At 41.3% G+C, this 23,947-nt stretch overlaps 1 protein-coding gene across 6 annotated transcripts in view; it reads right to left on the bottom strand.

Moving 5' to 3' along the window:
* Nucleotides 1-23,947, bottom strand: part of DNM3 (dynamin 3) — a 186,084-nt gene that overhangs the window by 60,786 nt on the left and 101,351 nt on the right. For all 6 annotated transcript variants that reach the window (XM_040610499.1, XM_040610500.1, XM_040610496.1 and 3 more), the window contains exon 16: nt 7,931-8,040. In XM_040610499.1, the coding sequence (XP_040466433.1) occupies nt 7,931-8,040 (110 nt within the window). The remainder of the gene's footprint in view (nt 1-7,930; nt 8,041-23,947) is intronic.

Raw genomic sequence — 23,947 nt, 5'->3', positions numbered from 1 at the left:
TGGAAGACTAAGCCCAGCTGCGAGTTCCTGGCATTCCCGTCCTACTAGCCCTGAAGCCTGGGCTGCCAGCATTGCACAGAGAAGGCTCGATTGCCTATAAACCAGCAGAACTATACAAGCCCAGACCAACAGGTGAATAGCACACGATGGAAAATCACAAAGAAAGAACTTTCTAGTAGCCTCCTACAGCGAAGGCAATACCAGTGGGGTCCCCTCTACAGCAGCTGCACATCAAACTGTTTGCTGTCTGAGCAAACTCAGCTGCTAGACCTCGAGAAATATAGTACCTCTTGCAATAGCTTAATACTAAGATAAGGTTAAAATATTTATCTCCAACAAACCTGGAAAAATATTAAGGACAACCACTGCAGACACATTACAAACCCAGTTAATAAACATGCGTATATATTATCATATTAACCACATGCACAGACAGCTTTTAGATTGAGTTGGATCTGGAACATTTCAGTAGACAGAGATGTGTCGTATATGCATGTAATATTTTTTTTATATATATAGAACGAAAATACAAACCAAGATTAAATGAAGATACGCTTATTCTTGCCAGCGTGGGAGGAGACAGAACAGCAATTACAGAGCAAGACTATTAAGTGAAATTTTAATTGTGCCTATGAGACACTTTAATCCTCCAAGGAACATAAAGCCACATTTAACTTGAGCAGTCGCGCTAAAACAATCAAAGCTACTCACAGACTGAAAGATAAAGGAATATCTTCATTCACAGGGATTTCAAACTGTGCTTATCATCTCAAGTGACTTTTTGGTAAATGTCTGGTCTTTTTATTAGGATGCAAGCAGAATTAAAATGAGCTTTAGAAATCTAGAACCAAATGCACATCGGCCCAATTTTATGCCATGAAAACCACAAAAGATTCAATTCTTAGATGTTTCTCGTTTGATTGAAATTGAAATCATACAGAATATGGGTTTCATAAATAGTCACCTAAAACAAAAAAGGGAGAAAATAACCGAATCCAGATACTCCAAATATATATGCACAATCGGGAGAGAGAATCTTGGGCAAAACCCTGCTGTATTTTCTCTACTTATTCAACGTGTAACGCAACTGCACAGACTCTGCTTATTCAACCTTAGTCTTGGTCTACAGTTTATAGACACCTGTAATTCCACAACGGCTGGTTTGAACATATGCACTATTTTTCATATAAGAGAGCTCTCATAGAAGCTCTGCAAATCATGTATTTTAAAGAAACAATAATGACCATCTGCTCTGAGTTAACAGCAATGACTAACATTTTCTATCAAGGCCTGCCATTTCAGATCAGTCCAATGTGAATGCTAATTAAAATTAATTACACGTGTCTCTGAAGATTTTTTTCTTAATATCCAGAAACGCCAAAGAGACAACCTCTGAGACAATGGCACAAAATAACAGCACTTCAGGGTTTTACCACCTAACTCAGCTAAGTGGTCTCCCAGAAATACAAGGATATTTTCCAGTTCACACACGCAACCCCCCCCCCCCAATTTTAAGGTGAAAACGAGCAGGAGATACACTGATCGGTATATAGTTGAGCCTGGACCATGAAGGATCTACCCATATGTAATGCAGAACAGAAACGCAGCCAAAACTAACATGGCACAGGCCAAAATCTGCAGTAGTAACAGTAACTGGCACTAAAATATTCCATAACTCCCCGGAGAAGAAGGTTTGATGCTTTTGACGGTGAGGGATGGCAGCCCGTTCTGGAATCTGCCTTGGGGCCACCCAGAGGCAAAAGCTGCTCCCAGCTGTCAGTCCCAGGGAGCCGGGGGGAGCCCGGCTCCTGCTGCAGCCCGGTGAGCGGGGGGGACGGCAGGACCCCCGCCGCGCTGGGACACGGCGAGCGCGCAGGGTGAAGCTGCCTGCGAGCTGCGGCGAGTCTGCCAGCCGTGACACAGCCCACGCTGCCAACAGCCGTGCCCTGGTCAGTGTCACTGGTGTTTCACAGCCCACACAATCCCCCCAGGGAATTTTCTTCAAGCCCAGTGTGACTATGACATTTAAAGCATGGATTTGGCACTGCTGGTTCCCTTCCCTGAGAACCCCTTTTTTGCCTGGCAATACCAGTTTTAACCCTCAATAGCTACACCACCTATCCACCATACTATGTTTTCTTTCTCATACAAAGAATTTTTGTCAATGATGACAATAAGGAAATATTCCAGAAAAACACCCCCACCTTTTAACCTTTTTTGTTTTTACCTTCCCCTCCCCTCTTTTTTTTTTTTTAATGGAATGGACTCGGGGATAAAGGCTAGTTATTCCTTAGGCTTGTATATTTTTCCTATTTTTAAATATTGTACTCACCAGCATCTTAAAAGTTTATTTACAAATGTTAGCAGCTTTTTTTCTGGGTTAAATTTGTGGGTTTTTTTTTTTAATTAAATAGACTCTCGTTCTTCCATTTCTAACAGAGAGGGCTCTGAATAGCTTACAGTCCAGCTCTTCCTGGAGTTTAGCTTTCTGAGTAATTCAAAAACATACATCTCATCTTAGGCTTTCTCCTTTAGCCTGGCTTCCATCCAACACCTCCTCTGACCCGGTCTCCTTTCACTAGTTCCCTTTATTTTGGCTCTTGCCCAATTTCCCTTATATATGGATAGCAGTTAACCAGTTGCTGTCCATAAGAAGAAATTCAGTACTTAAAGCTCTAGTGCATTTGGAGTCCCAGAGAAGACTTGTGCTCCATCCTTTTCTAGAGCAACACTCAGCCAACAACATGGACCTAAAATAAACAGCCATACCTTTTGCTTAGGAGACACAGGGTACTTTCCTGGGTCCTACCAGACAACACGGTTTCTCATACAATACGATTCCTGACAGTCAGAGCGTACTCCAGAGTCAGTAGCTAAAATTCATCATCTGGCAGTTCTATTTCCAGCCCTATTGTATGCCCTCAAAACTTCCTTTTGATCACTCTCTTCTTGACATTCATCTGTTTCTCAGATTAAGGAGCTGTTTCTACAATAAGCCTGCCCCAGACAGTCAACTCTGATGCAAGGGTAGTGGGTTCTGCTGCTCTGAATCATGATTATGGGGAGCATCTAGATCTCAGGAACCTGTTCTTGTGAAGGCACAGAGTCCTGTGCTTTCTCTCCGCTCCCCCAGGATGCTGCTCACATCCCGCTATCACGCAGAACCATAGAGGGGAGGAAAGCAGCACCATCATTCGGTTTCATCCGGATCCTGGTTGGGCAGGAAAGTAAAAGACGGGGAGATTTGGTGGGATCTTCCTCCACAAGGAAAGGGAAATTTCACATATCAGTTCTGCTTCTTTGGCTCCAAGGAAAGGCGTAAGTGTGAAGAGGAACATAGCTTCTGTCCTGGGACTGTTGCATAGATCCTAAAGGAAGGCACGCTGAAGGCTACAGTTCTTGGCTCAGGCTACAGAACTTGGCTAAAAGAAAAAACACCCATCAGTGAATATTTTTACAGGAAATATGTGGGGAATAGGCAAATTGTTTGGGATGAAATCCTAGAAGGAAAGTCAGCTTTCTGGGATGGGCAACAAAGGACTGCCAGGTAACTCTTCCTCATTGTACAGCTGTTACTCCCAGTATTGGTAAGAAAAGCCTGGAAATTCACCAGTTCAACAAATGCTTCAGCCTACTACCATTTTATAACCCCCAAAATCTTTAGCTAGTAGAACCTTTTCTCCCACAAAACAGAAAGAAATCATCTCTCCAGAGTTGGAAAAGAGGTAGAAAGGAAGCTTTTTCTCTGCTTGTAGAAAAAAAAAAAAAAGTTTTTACTCATTATTTCTCCTTTACTTAAAGGAGAAGAAGTATTTAGATGGCATTGTAATACAGTAATACAATTTATTGACAAATAAATCAGGAAAAAAGTGCAACTACTCTACTGCAAAGGCAAAGGATTACTTTAGAACAGCACAGAATCTAGTAAAATAGTAACATGTGCACCCTGTAGTCAACTGGGCAAGATCATGAGAAACGATGACTGCTTGTGCTTCTTCATTAGCGAGAGATGGGACTGCTGCATCCTAGAGGAAGGCACAGTGAAGGCTACAGTACTTAGCTAAAAGAAAGAGCACCCATCAGTGAATATTTTTTACAGGAAATACATGGGGAATAGGGAAAGTGTTTGGGATGAAATCCTAGAAGGAAAGTCAACTTTCTGGGACAGGCAGAATTTGCTGTTTGTTCTTAAACTCCACACAAGAGTCTTACACGTTCATCAATGAGGACGTCACCGGTTAAGCTACTGCATGTAAGCAGAGGCGCTGACAAAATCCTCTCTCCTCCATTCTTAGCTCTGCCTAAGAAAGTCTGTCAGTGGCTACATCTACACAACTTCACATTATGTTCCACAGCAGTACTGCAAACGTTAGGTTTTCTCCCTACAGTATAATTACTTTCACACACTTTTAATATATTTGATCTCTTTTCCAATCGAAAAGACTTGCCAGCAGTTTATTGTGGAGGAGAAAAGGATGGTTAACACAGAATAGCACTCATTTTCTTGACAGCTTTAGGTTTAAACACATACTGCTTGACCCCACAGCTCAACTTCAGCTGCTTAAAGGAAGACTCATGTAGACGGACAGGGCCAAAAATGATCTGGGAGTCAAAGGGCACTTGCTCTTGTATACTCTGTTTTAATATCTAGTACTGCTAAGGTAAGTAAACTAGAGGAGTCCATCTCCAAAGGTCTTTCATGGTGTCTATAAAGTAGATTGGCCCACTCAAAAACTTTAAATAAATTAGTTTGCTGAAAAACAAAACTCACCCTCCCCTTCTTTAAGCAGTACTGTATCTATTTCACACAAAGACTTTTTCTCTCCCCCCCCCCTTTTCTTTTTATTTATTTTAATTAGAAACTAACAGGAAAATAATTTAATTATTTCACAACGTAGCCTTTTCATAAACATGCAATTATGTTCATTTCATGAGAATTTATCTTCACTGTGAAATCAATCGTCACAGTCTCCATTTACTATACATTACCAAGTCACATTTGATTCCTGTCGGAGAACTGTTGACTTCTGCAGTAAATCAAAGTGACAGATACTGCTTGTTCCCTTCCCCATCTATCCCCAAGCTTCAGCTAACTCAAAATGGTTTTTCCTTCTATGCAGTGAAACGAGCGTTTTCCTGGTAACTATATTTCAGAACTGGAAAGGTTTTCATAAATGGAAAAAATGCAGTGCATAATCCAGGAAACTATTGAAATGTACAGTATCAGAAACATATGGCTGCAGCAAATACCTATGCAGTGAGGGGCTGGGAATGAAAAAGAGAACAAGCTTATTAAGATTCGTATCCTAAAGGGACTTTACTTGAAAAGTAAAATACTTTAATTGAACATTAAGAAAGTTTGCAGAGTCAATAATAATAAAAAAAAAGCTTCAGATTTTTTTTTTTTTTGGGGGGGGGGGGGCGGGGGGGAAGAGAAGAGACACAGAATAATCTCCATGCTATCATGGAAGCTGGAACAGATGATTTTGCCTTTGTTCTTTAATGATCTACATCTTACACAGCAAAATGGTTCCATAACCAGAACCCTCAGTGGGCAAACTCAGAGAGAGAAAGCCGATTTCTTTCTCAATTGCTAAGGATTTTTTTTTTTTAATCAAAAAAAAACAACCACCACCCCCCAAAAAACCCCACCCAAAACCACTATAGCCAGAAACTAAGTTAATTTTTACATGAATTTTGAAAAGCAAGCCACATTCACACCCCCCACTAGAAACCAGAAATCAAGGGATTAGCATCAAGTAAAACACCACAGAGACTCCTTATTTCAACAAATCTTTACCGATCCCCGGGTTCAGTTTCCCCAACAATGTGGGACAGGGAACATGGTCCTCAGTTGAGGGCCAGATCACTTTACTCAAGCGGCACTAACCCTGCTTCTGCTGATGCAATCTATGAATTTAGGGGACAGTGAGAAGCGATACTAAACTTCTTTTTATCAAGTTTGCACCAGCAGGCAGATTTTTAGAAATATAAAACAATCAGCTGCTTTACAGTAACAGAGGAATCGCTGTCGTAATCAGAATTCAATAAATATTTCTTCAAAACCAACTTCTGCCTCCTTTCAAGCTGGAGGACTGTCTCCACAAACAGCCTCTCCCAAGGCAAAGTTATTTTGTCATCTTATCACTATGCTGTCATGTCTTAACATGCCCATATAGATATAAGGATGTTTTTAGAGCAGCTTGCAGATGGTGGAGGGTCTACTCACGGCCGAAATGGGCAGGGTTATTACAGACACGGCAAACATTTTAGACATCCGATTTTGAAATTGTGGCTGTCCAGTGTGTACAAAGATCCAGTGAAAACATGAATGTTGCAGCTATGTAACACCCAAAGAAATCCCAAACTTGCCAGTGGAAACTTATGCTTCTCTTGGATTTTCACAGCATTTTATCGATTAATATTAAAGATGATGAAAATAATCAAAGCCATTAGCCAAAACAAAGGAAAAACAATAAGCTAAAATTAACAGATATCTCATGGAAGGAACTTAATATGTACAGCTGATACCAAGCCACCAGGACAAAGTTATCCTTCTTGACTGATGTTTGTGCAATGTTGGGACGATTCACACATATCCATAGCAGAATAATCAGAATTACATTAATTTCCAGCATCTGAAAAGCATTTATGTTTTTAAAAACATGAACAGTTTTTCAAAGCTTTTTTCTGTGCTCCAGAAATGCAAGTGGTCAAGTGTTTGAAATCTTATTCCCAGCAAGTATGTGCGTGACATACTTTCAAAGGGCATCTCCTGGCAGACCACATCCACATGTAGGCTAGCTGAGATGTCAGCAGATGTAGGCAAAGCCTTCATGGGGTAGTTCAGAGCAAGAGTCACATTGCGTCCTCACGCTTCTGGGGCCAGCAGAAACTTGACAGTCCAGAAATCCTGTGGTTTGCTTTTGCTTTATGGGAGGGAGGGGCATTCCTTGCTTCTGAAAGGCCTATTTCTGGCCAGTTCAGGAGCAATAACAGCTGGCTGTGCAGGGAACCACATCCAGCCCTCACCATCTCCAGCAACATCCGAATGTATTGCCAGGATTTGGCAAGGCAAAGGGGAGCAGGTGTGAAGGGAATTAGCAGAAAAAAAAGCAGAAAACAAGGGTATCTATCCATGCTACCACTACAATTAAGTTTACTTGTTTTCCTGAAAAAGAACTTACAGAAATTGCACCTGATCCGCTGAAATGCAATTCCACTGAGACAGCTGCAAATGCAACTCTCCAGTAAGGAAAAAAATAAAATTTACAGGTCACTTGCATGTCTTTCGGTGTTGTCATGTTTCCTTGAGTTATTTGTGCACAGTCATCTGAACCGGCTGTGCATCAGGAGTAGGCTTCCATAAAGCACCCACACCACTTCAATCAGAGGATGGAGTCCGAAAGGAAAAGTATGAGGCAAACACTACAAAGCAAAGACCCTATTAATTAGGGAAGCAGAGGAATCCCATTTGCTCTCCATTCAGCAGCATTTAAACCCAAATAAATGATAGAATGACTCCCAAGATTATAAACAGACAAGATTTTCCACCAGAGAAAGTGAAAATCAACGACGCTTTTGTGATTTACACCAGCTGAATCTGGTCACAAGGTACAGAAGTCATGAATGTTTTGGTAAGCCTAGGTGATTGCCAAACAAAACAAAAATAGGATCATGAGATGATTATTCAGCCATACAGAAGAGCTAGATGACTAACCATTGAGCTGTTTCACCCCGTGAGTGGCTAGGAGGACACTTAACCTTTCATCCCACAATTATGCAACAGTAAAGGAGCAGATAAATCAAGAGTATCAAGACCTTTGTTCACTCAACCTAGTGGAAATACCAGGACTGCACTCCCAGTTATTAAAATGCTCAGCTAAATACAGTTTCATAGAAGTATCTGCAGAATAGCACATTTTCTTACCTCTGCTCCGTGTTAAACAATGCAAAGATATGTTTGCTAGACATGAAGCTCTTCTCAACATCTCGCACTTTCAAGTTGTCCAAAGGAAGCATATACTTCTTCTCTTTTTCCTGGGCGGGGGAGGGGAAGAAAGAAAAAAAAAATTAAACCAATACTATGTGCGGTCTCCAAGAAGCCTGGTCTCAGCAAGCTCTATTTAGTTGGTAATGCCTTTAATACATTTATTATCATAAAGGAAATATCCAAAATTGAAATGTCTGCTTATCTTTTATAGACATGCCTGCAAGAGAAATGAAATCTCACTTTAGTTCTTTGTCACTGATCCTTTTAAAACAAACAAAAAAATGTTTTCCTAACAAAAAAATTCCATCTCAAATACATAAGCATCTACATTTACTATTCTTTATTCCTCTGAATTCTAAAAAGAAAAGGATCAGACTTAACTAAAATGAAAGTGTCTAATCAATACAGAACTCTTATACCATGTCCATAGCAACCAGAGTAACCTGGGACATAAAATTAATCTCTATCTAGAATTACTATTATTAATTATTTAGGGATGGCATTCGATGATCCCAGGGATAAATTTTCATTCCTTCAGCGGAATACAAAAAAATCACACAAATCAATCAAAATCATACCACCACTGAGGTTTTACATATACCATATACAAATAAAACTAGACTAAACTAATGAGGTGGCTTCTCCAAACAGCACGAATTATCTATTCACCCTTACTGTAGCCAACTCCTTTTGCGCTGTCATCACAACTCTCGCTTACAGCACAACCACTATGATTTCACCTTTTCTAGGTTTCATGCTTCCTGTGACTCCACATTAAGGACCAGTAATGCTCCCAAGCTACCTTATGAAGTCAGAACAAAAAAGCCCTGACATTATTAGCTCTTCCCTGCGTTTAACTTCCTTGAAGTCCTTGTACCGACAGATAAACCAGGGCAAACCTCTCCATTTTGCCTTGCAAATACACCCGGATGCTAAGCAGAAGCGATCCAAAGACAAGTGGGGCAACACTTGCACCCTCACACCCCCATTCTCTTTCTGCCCATCACAATAAAATTGCTGACGAGGGTACTAAACGGCACAGAGTTTAACAGCTTTCAAAGGCCGTTAAGGTACTGTGAAGTCCAGTGCCATCACCATGGCAGCAATGGAGTGGGGAGAGGATTTATGCCCTGGAATTTGCACAGCGGACACCAAATGGGGTTCTTGTGAACCTGGCTACCCAATGGCTCTGTAGGAGTTCAACAAATCACCAGTGTTGGAAAGCTTTGGAGTCCCTCACGGTCCCTTACCTGCCAACATGAAGCAAGCCCGAGTAGGCTCTGCCTAGCCATCACCAGAACTGGGTGTAAAGGTCTAGCACCCATTGCACTCACTGTCAACTGGGACACCAAGTACAGTGGTCGTGCCAGTAAGAAATATGAATAACAGTTTACCGTATGCCATAAAATAGGGCAAAAGGAGAAACCAAACAAGGAGTCACTTTCCTCAATATGTATCTCCCAGAAGAAACAGGCAGAAGTACCTTCCACCGCCGAGAACTGGCAGCAGCCCCAGCGAGGCTGAGATGTGCATCCTGCGAGGGCAGATGCAGCGCGACTTGGCCAAGCCTCAGCTGATTGCAAAACTAAACTGGATGAGAACGTACCTAAGAGCAAAACTAGAAAAACAGAGTGACTTGTCCAACAATGGCTCACTTTCCTAGACAGCTTCACAACAGGACTCTGTTGAGGAAAAAAACTTATTTCAAAGGCCATTCTGGAAAAGCATGGTTTCTACTGCCTTGTTTTGCTGAATACAAGAGTTATCAAACCCAGCGTGGGAGTATTACATAAAATGAATGCGATGCATTTTCAAACTGCCTCTGGCTTAGCCATCCTAGAAATTCTTACCCACAGAAGCTCACACACATGTGTAATCTTCACTCTTTCACCTAACAATAATTCTGGTGAAGGAGTCTAGTTCTGCACCAGTCCATAGCTACATATCACAGTTCACATCTATATTCCGCTTTCAGGGAATTTACACCCTCCAAACCTTTGCGGCTCCCCCTGAAGGGAGAGCATACTGTCATCTGTTCACTAAGTAGCACCCCGGAGAGAAATAAAACTAAGCAAAGTAAATTCATAGTTTATCAATTAAAAAATAAATAAGTAGTAGTAAATGAAACTACACAAGGAACTTTTAGATCAGGTATTTGTGTATAAAAATTAGAAGTACCCTGTCCTCCAATACTGATTTTTATTGATCTGATCTGTTTCGATATTATAAACTTAAGTGCCAAGTAGTTCTGGTAGCATTTAAAAGGTAACGATGTGTTAGCTTCGCTACTGAGACAAAGTGACACACACCTGAAAAATATCCTAGGCTATAAATTCAGGACAACCCATATTAGACTTTGAATTAAATGCAAATAGTTTTTTTCAGTTGAAAGCTGGACTGCATGGTAATGTAAGATACTTTGTTTTCCACTTCAAACATTTAAGATTTTTTTTTTTAGTATATAACCTAAAACCTTTAGGACAGAAATGTCAATGTTTTTTATTCCATCATAACTCAGAAAAAAACCTAGATAAGCTTCATTTTTAGTTTTACCTTTCGCTATTACAGAATATGCTTATAATGATTTACTATACAATTACCAGAAACGTAAGAAGTTCCTGATGAAGTGTTCGTTCTGACAGACACTATTTACTGACAAACCAAGCAACCACAGAGGAGTAAAAATAAAATTGATGAAAAAAAAAACAAACCAAACCTATACCAAGAATCTGATTGTCTAAACAAAAATTCCACAAGCGGGAAAGTTTGAGAAACATTTGATGGCAAACGGTGAGAAAGTGTTTCTTCTGTACCACCAGGAAGAAGGAAATGCCTACCGAAGGCAAGAAGTGGCTGGTATTTGTTTACATGGCCTCCTACCCACATGTGAGACAGAACGGCTTCCAAGAAAGGGAAATCACGGGGTGCCTATGCTTGAAACTAACAGACAGCATGTCACATACGAGAGATCAGACCTAAATACTGCTTAATTCCAGGAGAAAGGTACTACTGCAACATTAAAGTGTGGCAGCAAAACCCATAGCCAGTGTCCCCCGCCCAAACAAAGAGAGGAGGAAAAAAATAAATGTACAAATGGAGCGTGAGTTAATTCAATAGCAGATGAGCCCAACATCATTTCAGCCTTAGCTCGATTAATATTATGTTATGGCAGAGCAAAAAAAGCCCCGGCCAGGACTATCTGTGACTCTGTGCCTGTTTCCCATCCTGAGAGGCTGGCCGCATGAGAAATAGGGAATGTATGAAGCCTGGGAGGAATGGGGCTAGGCACACTGCTACAAGCGATGACATGCACATAACTGTGGGTCCAGTTTGTCCCCCTCAGCATTTGTTCTTTTTTATTTATAGATTTTTATTTTTATAATGGGGCAGAGGACTTAAGCGTGACACGAGGGGAAAAACCAGCACACGCTGATCTCATGTAAAGACTTTGCCTCTCTTTTTCCTATACAGAGTAGAGGAGAAGAAGGAAAAAGGGGGAGGTAGCACGGCTCATTCCTGCTTCTGTAACATGAAGAAAAAAAGAAAAAAAAATACAAAAATCCCCATAATGCACCTTAGAAAAACAAACCAACCTGCTAGCCTAGGGGGGCCTGCCCACTCCTGAGACCGTGTTTCACCACTTGTGGGCATAAGTAGCACTCACATCCTTAATGGACTAGTTCTGCTCTCTGACAGGCGAGCAGGCTGCCAGGAACTGACAGCACAATGTAAATATGCCATATTACAACTGCCCCTTCCTTCTGCAGTGTTTAAATGTACTAAAAATAAATACCGCCAAAGTCCAAAATGGCACAAGGGATGCAAAATATACAACAGCACCTCCCCTTCCCCCAGTGAGGTCTCACTTCCAAGCTCATGAACTTCATTTTTCAGCCAGGGGCAGATAGCATTCCCTGCTTCTGGAACTTTGTAGGCTCCATACAAACAGCAGCAGAAGAAACTTTGGTCACGGTGGCAGCAACTGGGTTATAAGGGGAATCAGAAGAATTAGAAGGGGAAAAGAAGAATTATTTTGCTTCAAAGGAAAGAGATGTAATTAATAAACAAATAAATAAATTATTTCAGCTTCTTCCAGTTCTCAAAGGTGATTCTGATTTTTATTTGTCTCTTCCAGATCCCCACGGGGCAACAGAAACACACAGGGCAAACTTTACTCCCCATATTTTATCCTGAGGACCAGAAGCAGAATTCATGCAGGGCAATTCAAACATTCAAATATATGCTGTCGGATGCTGAAAGGCTGGCCCGAGCCCGGGTGCTGGCCATTACATCCTGGGGCATCCAGCGGGTTTGCTCACCACTCTGTAATGCTTTTTAGAACACCAGTCTCTAACTGGGGGGTTGTGACACCAACCAAAACCCATGTATGCCAACTGTGGGGACCGCCAGTTCAAAGAAATCAAACTCCCAACTGGAAACACAAGCCATGCTGGAAAAGCTGGAACAAAGGTTGGTTCAGAGCAGGATTCATTCTGTGCTTCATTTGTACCCAAAGTACAGCTCTCAAAGAGTAACTACTGCGCGCTGGGAGCCAAGTGAGGTGTCCATGAAATGCCTCTCACACCAGTGTTAGGTATTAATGACAGAAAACTGTAAACTCCTTTAAAATCTTAAACTGAGGAGGGACAGCTTTGAATGAAAGCTTGGGAACTAGACAAAAACATAGGCATTTCTGCCTCTCAACTAGATTTCCAGACTGACACCACACTATGTTTTTTTCCACATTAGTAACTAATACTTACCTGACGCCCAGGCACCGTGCTAGACCTTGTTTCTGCAAGCAGCTAGTGATGGCAGGGCATCATTAAGGTGTCCTGCAATCATCAAATCACAGGATGGTTTGGGTTGGAAAGGACCTTAAAGATCCCCTAGTTCCAGCCCCCTGCCATGGGCAGGGACACCTCCCACCAGAACAGGCTGCTCCAAGCCCCGTCCAACTTGGCCTTGAACATTTCCAGGGATGGGACACCCACAGCTGCTCTGGGCAACCAGGGTGCTCAAATGTGTAGGTGGAACACCAAAGCTGAGCAACAATTTGGTAAAGCAGTTAAGCAGCAGAGCAGACAGTAACACCAAGCCGACGATGTTCTACAGCACTGTACTTTTTGTAGATGGCTGGATCATTACCCTCATTTTACAGACAGGAACAGACACAAGAAGCAGTGGTTTGTGAAGCTGCTAAGCCACAGCCATCTATATTCAAGAAAGAAGAAGAAGAAATAAAAAATAGGAAGTATAAGGTGGTGGGCTGAAACTATGCCTGTTTACTCCTGAAAAGGCATGGCTCAGACTCATTGACACCTAGGAGCTGCTCTCACTGCCAGTGCAGAATAACCTAGTCTGTGGCATTTGACGAAAATGCAAACTATTAAGATGGCTCATAGCAACTTTTACAGTATTAAATCAATATTCAAGAGTTAACCATATTCTAAATATACCCAAGAGAATTTTACTGTGTTTCTATTTCAGTTTATTTTTCTCTCTCAGTTTAGAAAGCCACACAGCATCTTCACAATGGTCTCTGCTTTACCACACTTGGCTTTAAAGCATATGCTGAAAAACGAAGCGTGAGATACTTATATATTATTCCAAACTTTTGAAGAAAAACAAAGCAAGTTATTTTATTACAGACAACTTAGCAATGTGGGATTTGAGCCTGAACATGCTCCTGGGTACAGCTGTAGAAAACATAATTCTAAACTATAAAATTAAGAAGGAGCTGCTTTCACAGAAAAACAACGCATACAAAAACACTCTAAGATTTTTTTACGAAAAGCGTAGCAAAAGAATCCTTAATAAAGTTGAAAATGAGAAGACCATGTTTCTTCTACCTATGCACCTCTCCCTCCAGTTTTATACCATCAACTCCTACACGGCTTTAGCTGTTGATAATAAAGCACCAAAGCCAAGCACTTTTCCAAGAATTTCTTTTCTTCGGCCACTGAACCAGATCCAAACCACCATACATCCTCATTCTTCAAGAAAGCCAGCCATACGGGCATCAAGAAGTGTGCTCATATGTACAAATGATTCCCTATGTGCTCAAGTGAAAATTTTCAGACAAAAACTTTAGGCAAAAAATGAACAGTTATTGTCCTGCTCCCCGAGACCCCTCGCAAGGCAGGTGGATCACACCTCCCCGACGCACTGCCGTTACCCCTCCTGCTCCACTCTCACTGTGCCAGGAGAACTCTGTAGCTGGGCTACACCACAACGGATGTACGTTACCCAGACAGCAATTTTACTACATGTATCTACCTTGCCAGGAATAATTCACCATGACATATTAGAGAGCTGTCACATACAGGCATATACATAATGAAGTATCAACAAAGACACAGAAGAACCATTATGCAACATGCAAGAGAAACAACTCTGGGCAAATGCTAAAGAATCGAACAAGAGCTACAAATTGAAAGTCTCAATACCACACTGTGACAACGGCTTAGGGCAATAAGGCAGACTTAGAAGAACGGAGCACATGGCACAGAGCACAAATTACAGATCTTATATTCCCTCAGTGTTACTTTACCTTCTGCCATGGTGGAGACAGTGAGTTCGCTATACAAATTGAAGCTGAAAATCCCAAGTCTGAAACTGCAGCTGAATAAGATCTGATGATAGAAACAAGCTGTTTCAGGTTTGAGTTATCATCTTTTTATATTTTGCATTTGTAATAGATTTTCTAGGCAGTTACATGCACTCGTGGCACTTCTGATTTTTTCCCCAATCTTTTGGTACCTTTTCCCACACCATACTACTAAAAAAAAAAAATTCAAGAGGCCTGTTATATCTCTGGTGTTTCTTTTGACTTCAACTATGAGATTAAACCTGATGCTAATGTTAAATCAGTCCTTAGTCTGGTCTTGTCATTCATTGTACAGCGTGTTATTCAGTTCCCACAGTGTTTTTCTTCAATAAGATCCAGTACTATATTTGTTTCTGCACTTTCCTTCTGCCCAAACTTCTTCAGGAATAGAATCACAAGACTCTGTAGCTGAAACACTTCATCCCTTCAAGAAATGGTCGCTAGTGTCTTTCTTGAAAGGAGTTTACTGCCCTGCTACATTTCAAGACTTCATAGAAGGACACAAATACTGGATGTCCCTACATCGCTGTTTTGCAGCACAGCTGTCCAACTTTGAGGGTTTACAGGGAGCTGAAGCTGCAGCTTGTGTTCCCACAGCACACCCCAGAGCAGAACCTCACAACCCACCTGCTCAGGGCTGAGCAGCCCTGAACGCCTCCTTCTCCCTGCCCGAAGGAGAGGATGGGCACAGCACACAACGACGAACAACCAGAATCCTTGGGGAGTGCTGTGCTGAGCCGCTAATTTGGCCCTTGAGTGGGAGCTACAAACCTGCTGCACCAAGCTCACTCCATGGGGCTGCTGCCTGCCCAGCAGCCCCCATGCCATGGTACCCAATAAACAGCCTTCTCGTTGCCCATCTGTGATTTCCCTCAATACGAGGAGTGGCTGAGCAGGCATCCCATGGTGTTAGTGCAGAGCCTGGATGGCTGGGTTAAAAAAAAAAAAAAAAAGAAAAAATTAAAAATTCCAGTTATTTCACTGGTACTCCCTCTGCCTTTAGTTAATCAGGGCATCAAACAGAAGTGTAATCGTTTCTGGAATATATAACAAATTCAACATGATTGAAGGTTGCCCCTCTTCAAGGGAGGCGTTTATTATCACAACTGGAAGGGCTGGTCTTCCACCGATCAGTGCTGCGGGGATGTGCTGTCAGGAAAGGATCAATCCGAGAATGGGTCTGATGAAGAGGAAATCTCTGTTTAGCTCCTGTTAGTTAGGATCTTGAAAGGTCATTTTGAATTTGGGAAATCTTGTCTGGGAAAGAAGCCAGCAATTCCTCTGAACTGAAGTGGTGCTGGCATTTAAAATTGAGAGAAAGCCCCGACTGATGAACTGGTTGACAGTCTGGAAAAATTCTGCTGGATGTGTCTAGTGGCTGCTCTAAAGGTAGAGCGGGGCGAAAAAAGGATCCTTTGACCTTTTTATCCCTTGCGGTGAAGTCTGCTTGCGACAGCCTGTTTTTCTCTAGCGGTGCTCAAGTTTTTACTTTTCACTCTACTGCAGATCATCCAACAATCACAGTGGTGGGGGAGCGACAGCGCAGGATGAAGGTGCAGCATGGCTGTGCTGGCAGAGGGCACAGAGTGACAATGACATACCAGCTCCTGGGAGATCCGACTTTTCAGCTGGGTACAGCTTTCTATTCATGCAGTTTACAATTTTGCTTATTACATATATACGAATGTGTGTATAAAGATACTTTTATATATATGTACACCCACATATGTTTTGGTGGTGGGACTTTTTTTAATTGCATAATTCCTGCAACCTGTTCTCTTTGAATAGAAGCGCAGAAGGTGATAGTCTGGGTGGACGAACTTCTCCAGTTCTACTGACCTCTTGCATTAGGAATACTAAGTTAAGACTGAAAAAAAAACCATAGTAAGTTTAACTGAATTTTCAACTTCCTGGTGTCCCTTAATCTGCACATAAAAAGATAGCCTCTTACTTACAAGCCTCCTGAAATTCCTTGGTAGGTATACGAAGAAGATACACCTTGGCTACAGTACCATTGTTTTCTGCTGGAAAGGCATTTCTGAAGACTCTTCTAGCTTTTGAATGCATTTCAGTCTCTATAAAATGAGCCCTAGAAAAGCTCAGACTCAGGAAGCCACCAGATACTTCTCTTTGGGTACCAGCTGAAGTATCTGGAGAGACACTTAGATCCTTTGTGCATGAGCATGCGTGGGTGGAAAAAAAAAATCATTCTTGCTAAAATCAAAATTATAAATATGCAACTACATAATTACGTAAAAAACATTAAGCAGGATTTTCCTGAGGCAACACATCTGTCTCTGCAAGACTCCCGAAGATGCAACAAAATACACACAGAAATTAGTTCATGGCATTTATGCTGTCCTACTTGCTTGTTATCATTAGAAGCTTTCAGACAGTAATCAATTTCACTGTGGTGGAGATTACTGCAAAATGCATTAAGAGGTTCACGCCTGTGGCAATGGTCACTGAAAATATTTTGGAAAGCATCCCAGAAGTATAAGACTTTTTCCAGACATCCGAGAGAAACTCTGCTACGACAGAGCTTGTGGTGTCAAGACTTCTCCCCCAGCACCCCTCCTTTTTTTTTTTTTTTTTTTTCAACAGCAGAATTTTTTTGAAAGGTACATTTCAGCTTTTTTTCTTTCTGGGTTTTTTGGGTTTGGTTTTTTTTTAGTAATTTTTTTAAGCAAGCCAAGGTACTTGGGTCATGGAAAACACTAACTTCTGAGACAACTGTCTGAAGATATCTCCTTCCTTGCTCTACATAATATGTATAAATATACATTGGCTTCTTAATTTCATCAAATAAAAACTGTTGAATTCTGACAAAAGAGTGGAAAACCACCTGCTTACTCTATCATAATAACATTTCTGGGGTTTTGTAACATAAGTAGCCCTGGGGATGCTCCTACATTCAATAAACAAAGAAAATTGAATACACCACAGTCATCAAGCTCTATTTCTACTTTATATCAAGAATATTACCTTCAAATGCTAAGTGACATATGCCATCAAATCTTCAAGGGACTGGGTTTTGAAATGTGTTCAGAATTTGACAAAAGCTATCCTACAATAATTATGGTGTTTTGCAGGAAAACCTGCAACTCTCTGCCCTTGGAAATTCATAGCGATGAGATTGAAACCTCCTTAGAAACACTCATCAGGGTGACAGTTTCCATAAAACTTCCCCAGACTGAAAGGCTCCCAAAGCTCACAGCCAAAGCTGCTCTTCAAACTGACCGTTGGCTGCCTCTAGACCATAACCCTCTAAAGACAGAAGTCACTTCTCAATGTACATCGTCTGCCCCAGTAGGTACTTGAACGCAACGAGGGATTCTAGACTCTGTCATAGCAAGCCCTGAACAATAACTGAACTGGGAAGAAGGAACCTGACCAACACAGGCGTGGGAACACGGAAAAAAAGGTTAGGAGATCATCCAAGACATCATGAAACTATTAGCCTTAAGACCAGTCGAGAGCTACAGGACAGCAGCATAAGATGCAGCATCAAAGCATTCTTTAAAGGTACTGTAATTAAAAAAAGTGACCGCAAGGTGCTAGGCAGTGTTAGTCTACTACTGACTCCTACCACTAGGAGTACGTGTGAAGGAAAGCGTGTGTAGGAGAGCTGCCATACACAGCATTTTTCAATCTGCAGATGCTGCACATTAAATGAAAACTTCCACGTGTTGCTCACTCAAAACAGCTCTTTTCTGATAGCTGTGTGTTGGTTTTTCACATGTGAATGCATGTACCATGAAGGGCACGCAACACTCGGCCAGCTACTTTGATTGTACCCTCAGCTCCACAGAAAACAGAGGTCCTGTTCCAGGATCACCCTAAGGGAAAAGCACATCAAGCTCAGGGCATACCTCAACAAACACACATCTGAAACAGGGGGACAAGTTCTGCCACCTTGGCCACCTGCTCCCTTTAAACACCACGGCAGATGGTGAAATTGGACAGGTGTTGCAGGAGGTACCACAGTCTGGGGAAGCTCAGAGCAACACCTCTGGAAGGGAAGAGGCATCCTCAAACAGAAATAACCACAACTGTTTGAGCGTCATCACTGCCCTTTTGGGCGATGGCAGAACTTCATTCGTTTATCACCAGATCACCTTTCTCAGTTCCATACACGCTCACCTTTGTGTCCTTGCCAAATCAGGGTGACAGGGTAACACCCGTACACCAAAGCCTTACAGCTGTCAAGCGCCTGGCACCGAAGGCAGTTCTCCTGCAGACCCAGAGCAGACAACGCTTACGCCCAGTGATGGATTATCCAAAGCTCTGGTTTTGCAGCCAGCTAGAACAGAGCGCAGAGCTAAGACACAGGCCGGTGAAACACTCCACCAGCACCAAGCTAAAGCAAATTTTCAGTCATGTGGAATTAGTTTCACTACACTGGAGGTGACAGCTAGAGGCTTCTGCTAAGAGACAGATCGTGCGGTGCCGCAGCCCAGAGCTTTGAACAAAGCCGTCCCGGCACTGTGCGGGGCGAGGGGCATGGGGGAGCGGGCTGCTGGAGCTGGGACACAACATCTGTGATGCTTCTGGTTACCAGACTCATTTCCACCAAAGCAGCCACAAAGGCTCAGTCAACCAGAGACTCCATCATCATTGCTGTGAGCAGTGAGCATGAAAACTGGGCAATGAAGTTCTCGCTCAAGAGTATCAGCACCTGGGAGAAGGAGGCATTTCCCTTGCTTCTGTGTGGTGGATGAGGTCTTCAGTAACCGGCAGATTAAGAATCTTGTGGTAATAGCCTTTTGCTGTTGCAAAATATCACCCTTACTAATAATTAAATAATATTTTAATTTTTCTATTTTTCTATGCATCTCTTCCAGCCTCGACTCACGCCAAACCTTGTCTTTTCTTGCTAAGACATTTTAAAATGTCATTTCTCCTCTGTATAAAACAACATCATCTTTAAAGAATTCCAGTTCTCCCATGCCTGGATTCCTGCAATCAAGTATTATTCTCATTCATACCCAACACCCTTTTTTATTCCATGCTGCTTGCTTAGGGAGGAAAACACAAATTGAATATACCATTGTGTAGACTAGAAGTTGTGTTAAGATAACAAACACCTGCATCCACTTAATCATATCCATTAAGATACTGTCAGTTGGACACCCCAAGAATACAATTAGGGAAGGAGCTCTTTCCTAAGAAAAAACCCCAATTATCCATATGATATAGCAATGATCAAAATAGCTGTGAGAACTAGCATCATTATGCTCTAAAAAACTGCAACATGCAGCTTGGATAGCTATTGTTGGTGAAGTGATTTATGAAAATAAGACTTCAAAGAGTCAATAAACAAGATGTAAATTTTTGCTCCAGCAGAGCTGTCTACACAAGCTTAACCTCAGCCGTTTCAAAGAACCTACGAAACGTACAATGGCACAGAAAGTCTCCAGGAGTTTCAGAACTATAAACACACCATGACAACGCAAGAGGCAATGACATTATTGCAAACACAAAAAAAGACAACGAAAAAGGCATATTGAAATCTCAAAGCTGAAACACATCTGCAAAAATGCTGAATTTTTATAGTATACATTTATATTACAGACAAGAAAGACAACACCTCTGCTCCTCTGGACAAAAGTGAAATATTTATTAGGAAATGGAGCACTTCCTCAAAAATACAGGTCTTCACCAACACTGACTCAAAATACTGTAGAATATCAATACGCTGGCCCTGAACTTGCAGGACACTATTATCTTTGTAAAGAATCACTCCAAAGTTTGCACACTGATTCTACAGAACATTGACATACAGCATGAATTCCCAGACAGTCAGTCAAAGTTCTGGGCAGGAAACCAAATACCATGATTTTTTTTTTTCCTTTCCCTTTAAACACTGTGTCGAAACACTCCTATTACTCATTACTTGTGCTTTGAAAGATATACTCCATTACTCCTTAATGTCATTAACTTTAACAGATACTGCAACCAACAAGGAACTGCTGCTGGAAAAAAAAGTATTACAACCATTTTCTAACACCAACATATTGAGATTGTTTTAACGGGAAAGAGGCATGGTGGCAACAAAAATCCAAGTAAAATGATGATAACTAACTTACAAAGATAGGTTACAAACTTGAATTTCAGTAAGGAATCTATAATAGTGAAACAAACTATTAAGTACTAAAACTCCCAAGTTTATAATTTTCCATATATGTATTCATTCTAGGAACAATTCTGAAAACGGAATTCATAGAACTAAGCCTTCCTGTTGTAAACACCATCATTAGTAGCCCATGAGCTAAGTTCACCCATAGTTAATTCTAGTATCAACAGAGATAATCTTTTAACATGTTCTAAAGTAATAAAGAACGTTTTAGACAAACATTTTTTCCACTCATTTTGTTTCCGAAAAACAAAAAGACACAAAGCAGGGAGGACAGCTTATTGCAAAGCTGTCCATGCTACAGAATTTTAAAAATAAATACAAAACAAAGAAAATGTTTCAGCTAGTTTCCCCTCCACAAGCCTCAAAAATACTGAAATAAAATGTTCATTAAAAATATTCCAAGTCTACCTAAGAGTTATTTAAACATCATATTCAGCAGTTTGATTTTCTGTAATCCATTTTTTACATTTACATCACCCAAACTGAATGTATATTTTAATTACTTTCTCAATTCATTACTTTTGCTGAAATAACATTCTATTCCCCTCTGAGAATATTCCCAAGGTTATAAAAACTAGATAGTCCATCAGTTGAGATTTGTTTTCAATGTCTAATCATATATTACACTGAATAGTTTGAAATAATGAGGGGTTTATACTAATACATTACCAAACTATATAATCACTAGTAATTGTCAGGAAAAAGTACATGGCAATAGACAAGGCTAAATGCATGTATATTTGAATAAAATACATTACAGAACTATTGCCATTTCTCAAAAAAAAAAAATAATCCTACCAAACCGAAGTGTTATAAGCCTGGAAAATTCACAGTTAAAAGAAATTCACATTCCCTGATGGAAACGCAATACCTCAAATACATTTCAATCTGCCCTGATATTGCACTTTAGGAATGGGGAGGTAGAGAACCCAATTCAGACAGAGGAAAAATACACTTCAGCCTGAGAACACAAGACTAAGATTTTAAACTCAAATGCGTTTGGCAGCTGCCCAGGGCCTCCACAGGTGAGCCCCAAGTCCCCTTTTTCTTCTTGCATTCACTTCCATCTCCACATCCAACTCTCACAACTCCTGCTGAGGACATTTGGTGCCAGGAATGTTTTTAAAGACAAGAACTACTGAAACGCAGAGGCCGCAGGTTGTACGCGGTCAAAACCCACTACTTCTGGGGACTTCCGTGGAGAAGGTCACCGTTTTTAAAGAGACTGAAACCGTATCTCTCGGTCATACAAATCAGACACTACCGCCTTCTCCAGGGGAAGGGAAGATGTGACCGCAGCTGCCTCCAATATCTTCAGCAGGCGCAAACAAAACCCCAGACCCTTTCAGAACACTAGGACACAAGCCTACCTCCAAAAGAAGCACAGCATCGAGTTTTTCTTATACTCACTGAAAAGGAGGAAAATTTTGTATATAATAACAGGCATACGTCCCTTAATCTAAATAATTAGACTATTTATATATAGAGAAAATATAAATTATTTATATTTAGATTATTAATCTAATAGCCATTGGATTGTAGATTCTCACAGTATAAACAATACTCGGATCGCTTAGCAAAAAGATTGACTCATGTCAGGAGCTGAGCTTCATAAGAACAGAATTAATTTGAATTAGGCTGTAAGTTCTCCACTTACCCTACAGTCTAAGGAAACCCTCACCACCCTCACACACACATCCACACAGAAACAGCACTGCTTAAAAAGAAAGCTGTTAATTACAGAATCACAACACATGTTCTGTATTTATCCAGATCCTAAAGGGGAGGTGGGGGTGTGAGGGCAAAGAATCCAGAGGAGAGGACTTTAAAGCAGTTTAGAGTATCTCAAACATGAAAATGAGAATGTAGAAAGACCTACTGATAAATATAACACACGGTGACCTAGACAAGGGGCTGCAGAGGTGGGAATAATGTTAGGAAAGGGTTATGGAAGCAACTGCTGCACAGGTATGTTGGCAGACAGACTTACTAATGGCATATAAAATAAACATGTGAAGATAGAAATTTTCAATACCGGATCAAAACTATTAATTGATCTAACAAAAACCTAGTGGAATAATTCAAGGAATTGGGGAAAAGTGACATACAGTCTTATTTAGGAAGCCAGACAGAAAACAGCTGGGAAAGCATCATCTTTCATATCAAAGGCACAGCTATCGGTGTGGGGTTGACACCAAACAGGGAGGGAGATGTTCTGAACGTTTCCTGGAGGCAACTGAGGAACAAAGAACACATGCATCACCATCACCAGGCCTTTCAGTGATCCTGTAATGATTCACGGTACAGCACCTGATGATAATGAGGTATTTTAACTAAAAGAGAGATGCCGTGGAAAAAGCTGAGCCACTGCTTGGTTGTGGGGGATAGCTATTAATAGGCAATGTTGAGAAAGCTCCAGCATTCAACCCTTCTTTCACGTTATTCTTCGCTAAGAAGCAGTAATAGATATTAGGGGAAAAAATGAAGTTAAAGAAAATGAAGCGCTAGTATAAACTGCTAAGTTCAATAACATTTCCCCCCCCTTTCTTTCAGTTCTCTCAAGTGCCTCAGTAATCAACAGCTTAAAGTCGTAAGAGTAAAAACTCTGCAACTGATGCATGTAAACCTCTTACCTAAATTACCTGAGTGAACAGAAAAGCAAGCCCAACATAAAAAGAGTAAGAGTTCCTTGGAACTCAGCCCTACTCCCACTCCACTACTGACACTGCAGCTAGCATCTTTGCTGTATGAGATGACACACAACTTTCACCAAAAACACAGCCTAACTCAGAGATTCTCAAATGTTTTCCTGTTTTAAGCGCATTCTCTTTTCCTCCCTGCTCTACTCCGGTGCAGCCAATTTTGCATCCTCTAGCCCTGCACCCGCTAGCTCCTTCTCCCCAAAACTGCTTTTTGGAAGTCCTGGCTCCCATGCCACATGCCTCAGGAAGGTGCTCGGAGTGGTGTGTCAGACGCAGCTTGAGACAGAGGTGTGAGACGAGGGCTCTAACGACAGAACTAAAGAACTAGTTACTGGGAATGGTGCAACCACTTATCAGCGCGGGGCTGAAAGGCAACAGCACCCCGCACTTACCCAGCGTGAGAACTGTGAGTTTACAGAACAAACTGTGAGGACAAACCCAGCCCAGAGAAGAGGGGCAGCTGCTTTCCACAGTGCAATGGCAAGTCCAGCTGAGCAGGAGAC

Source organism: Falco naumanni, chromosome 11 (genome assembly GCF_017639655.2).
Source record: "Falco naumanni isolate bFalNau1 chromosome 11, bFalNau1.pat, whole genome shotgun sequence".
Classification (NCBI taxonomy): domain Eukaryota; kingdom Metazoa; phylum Chordata; class Aves; order Falconiformes; family Falconidae; genus Falco; species Falco naumanni.
Note: the sequence above shows the minus strand (reverse complement) of the source record. Positions and strands in the feature narration are given on the sequence as shown.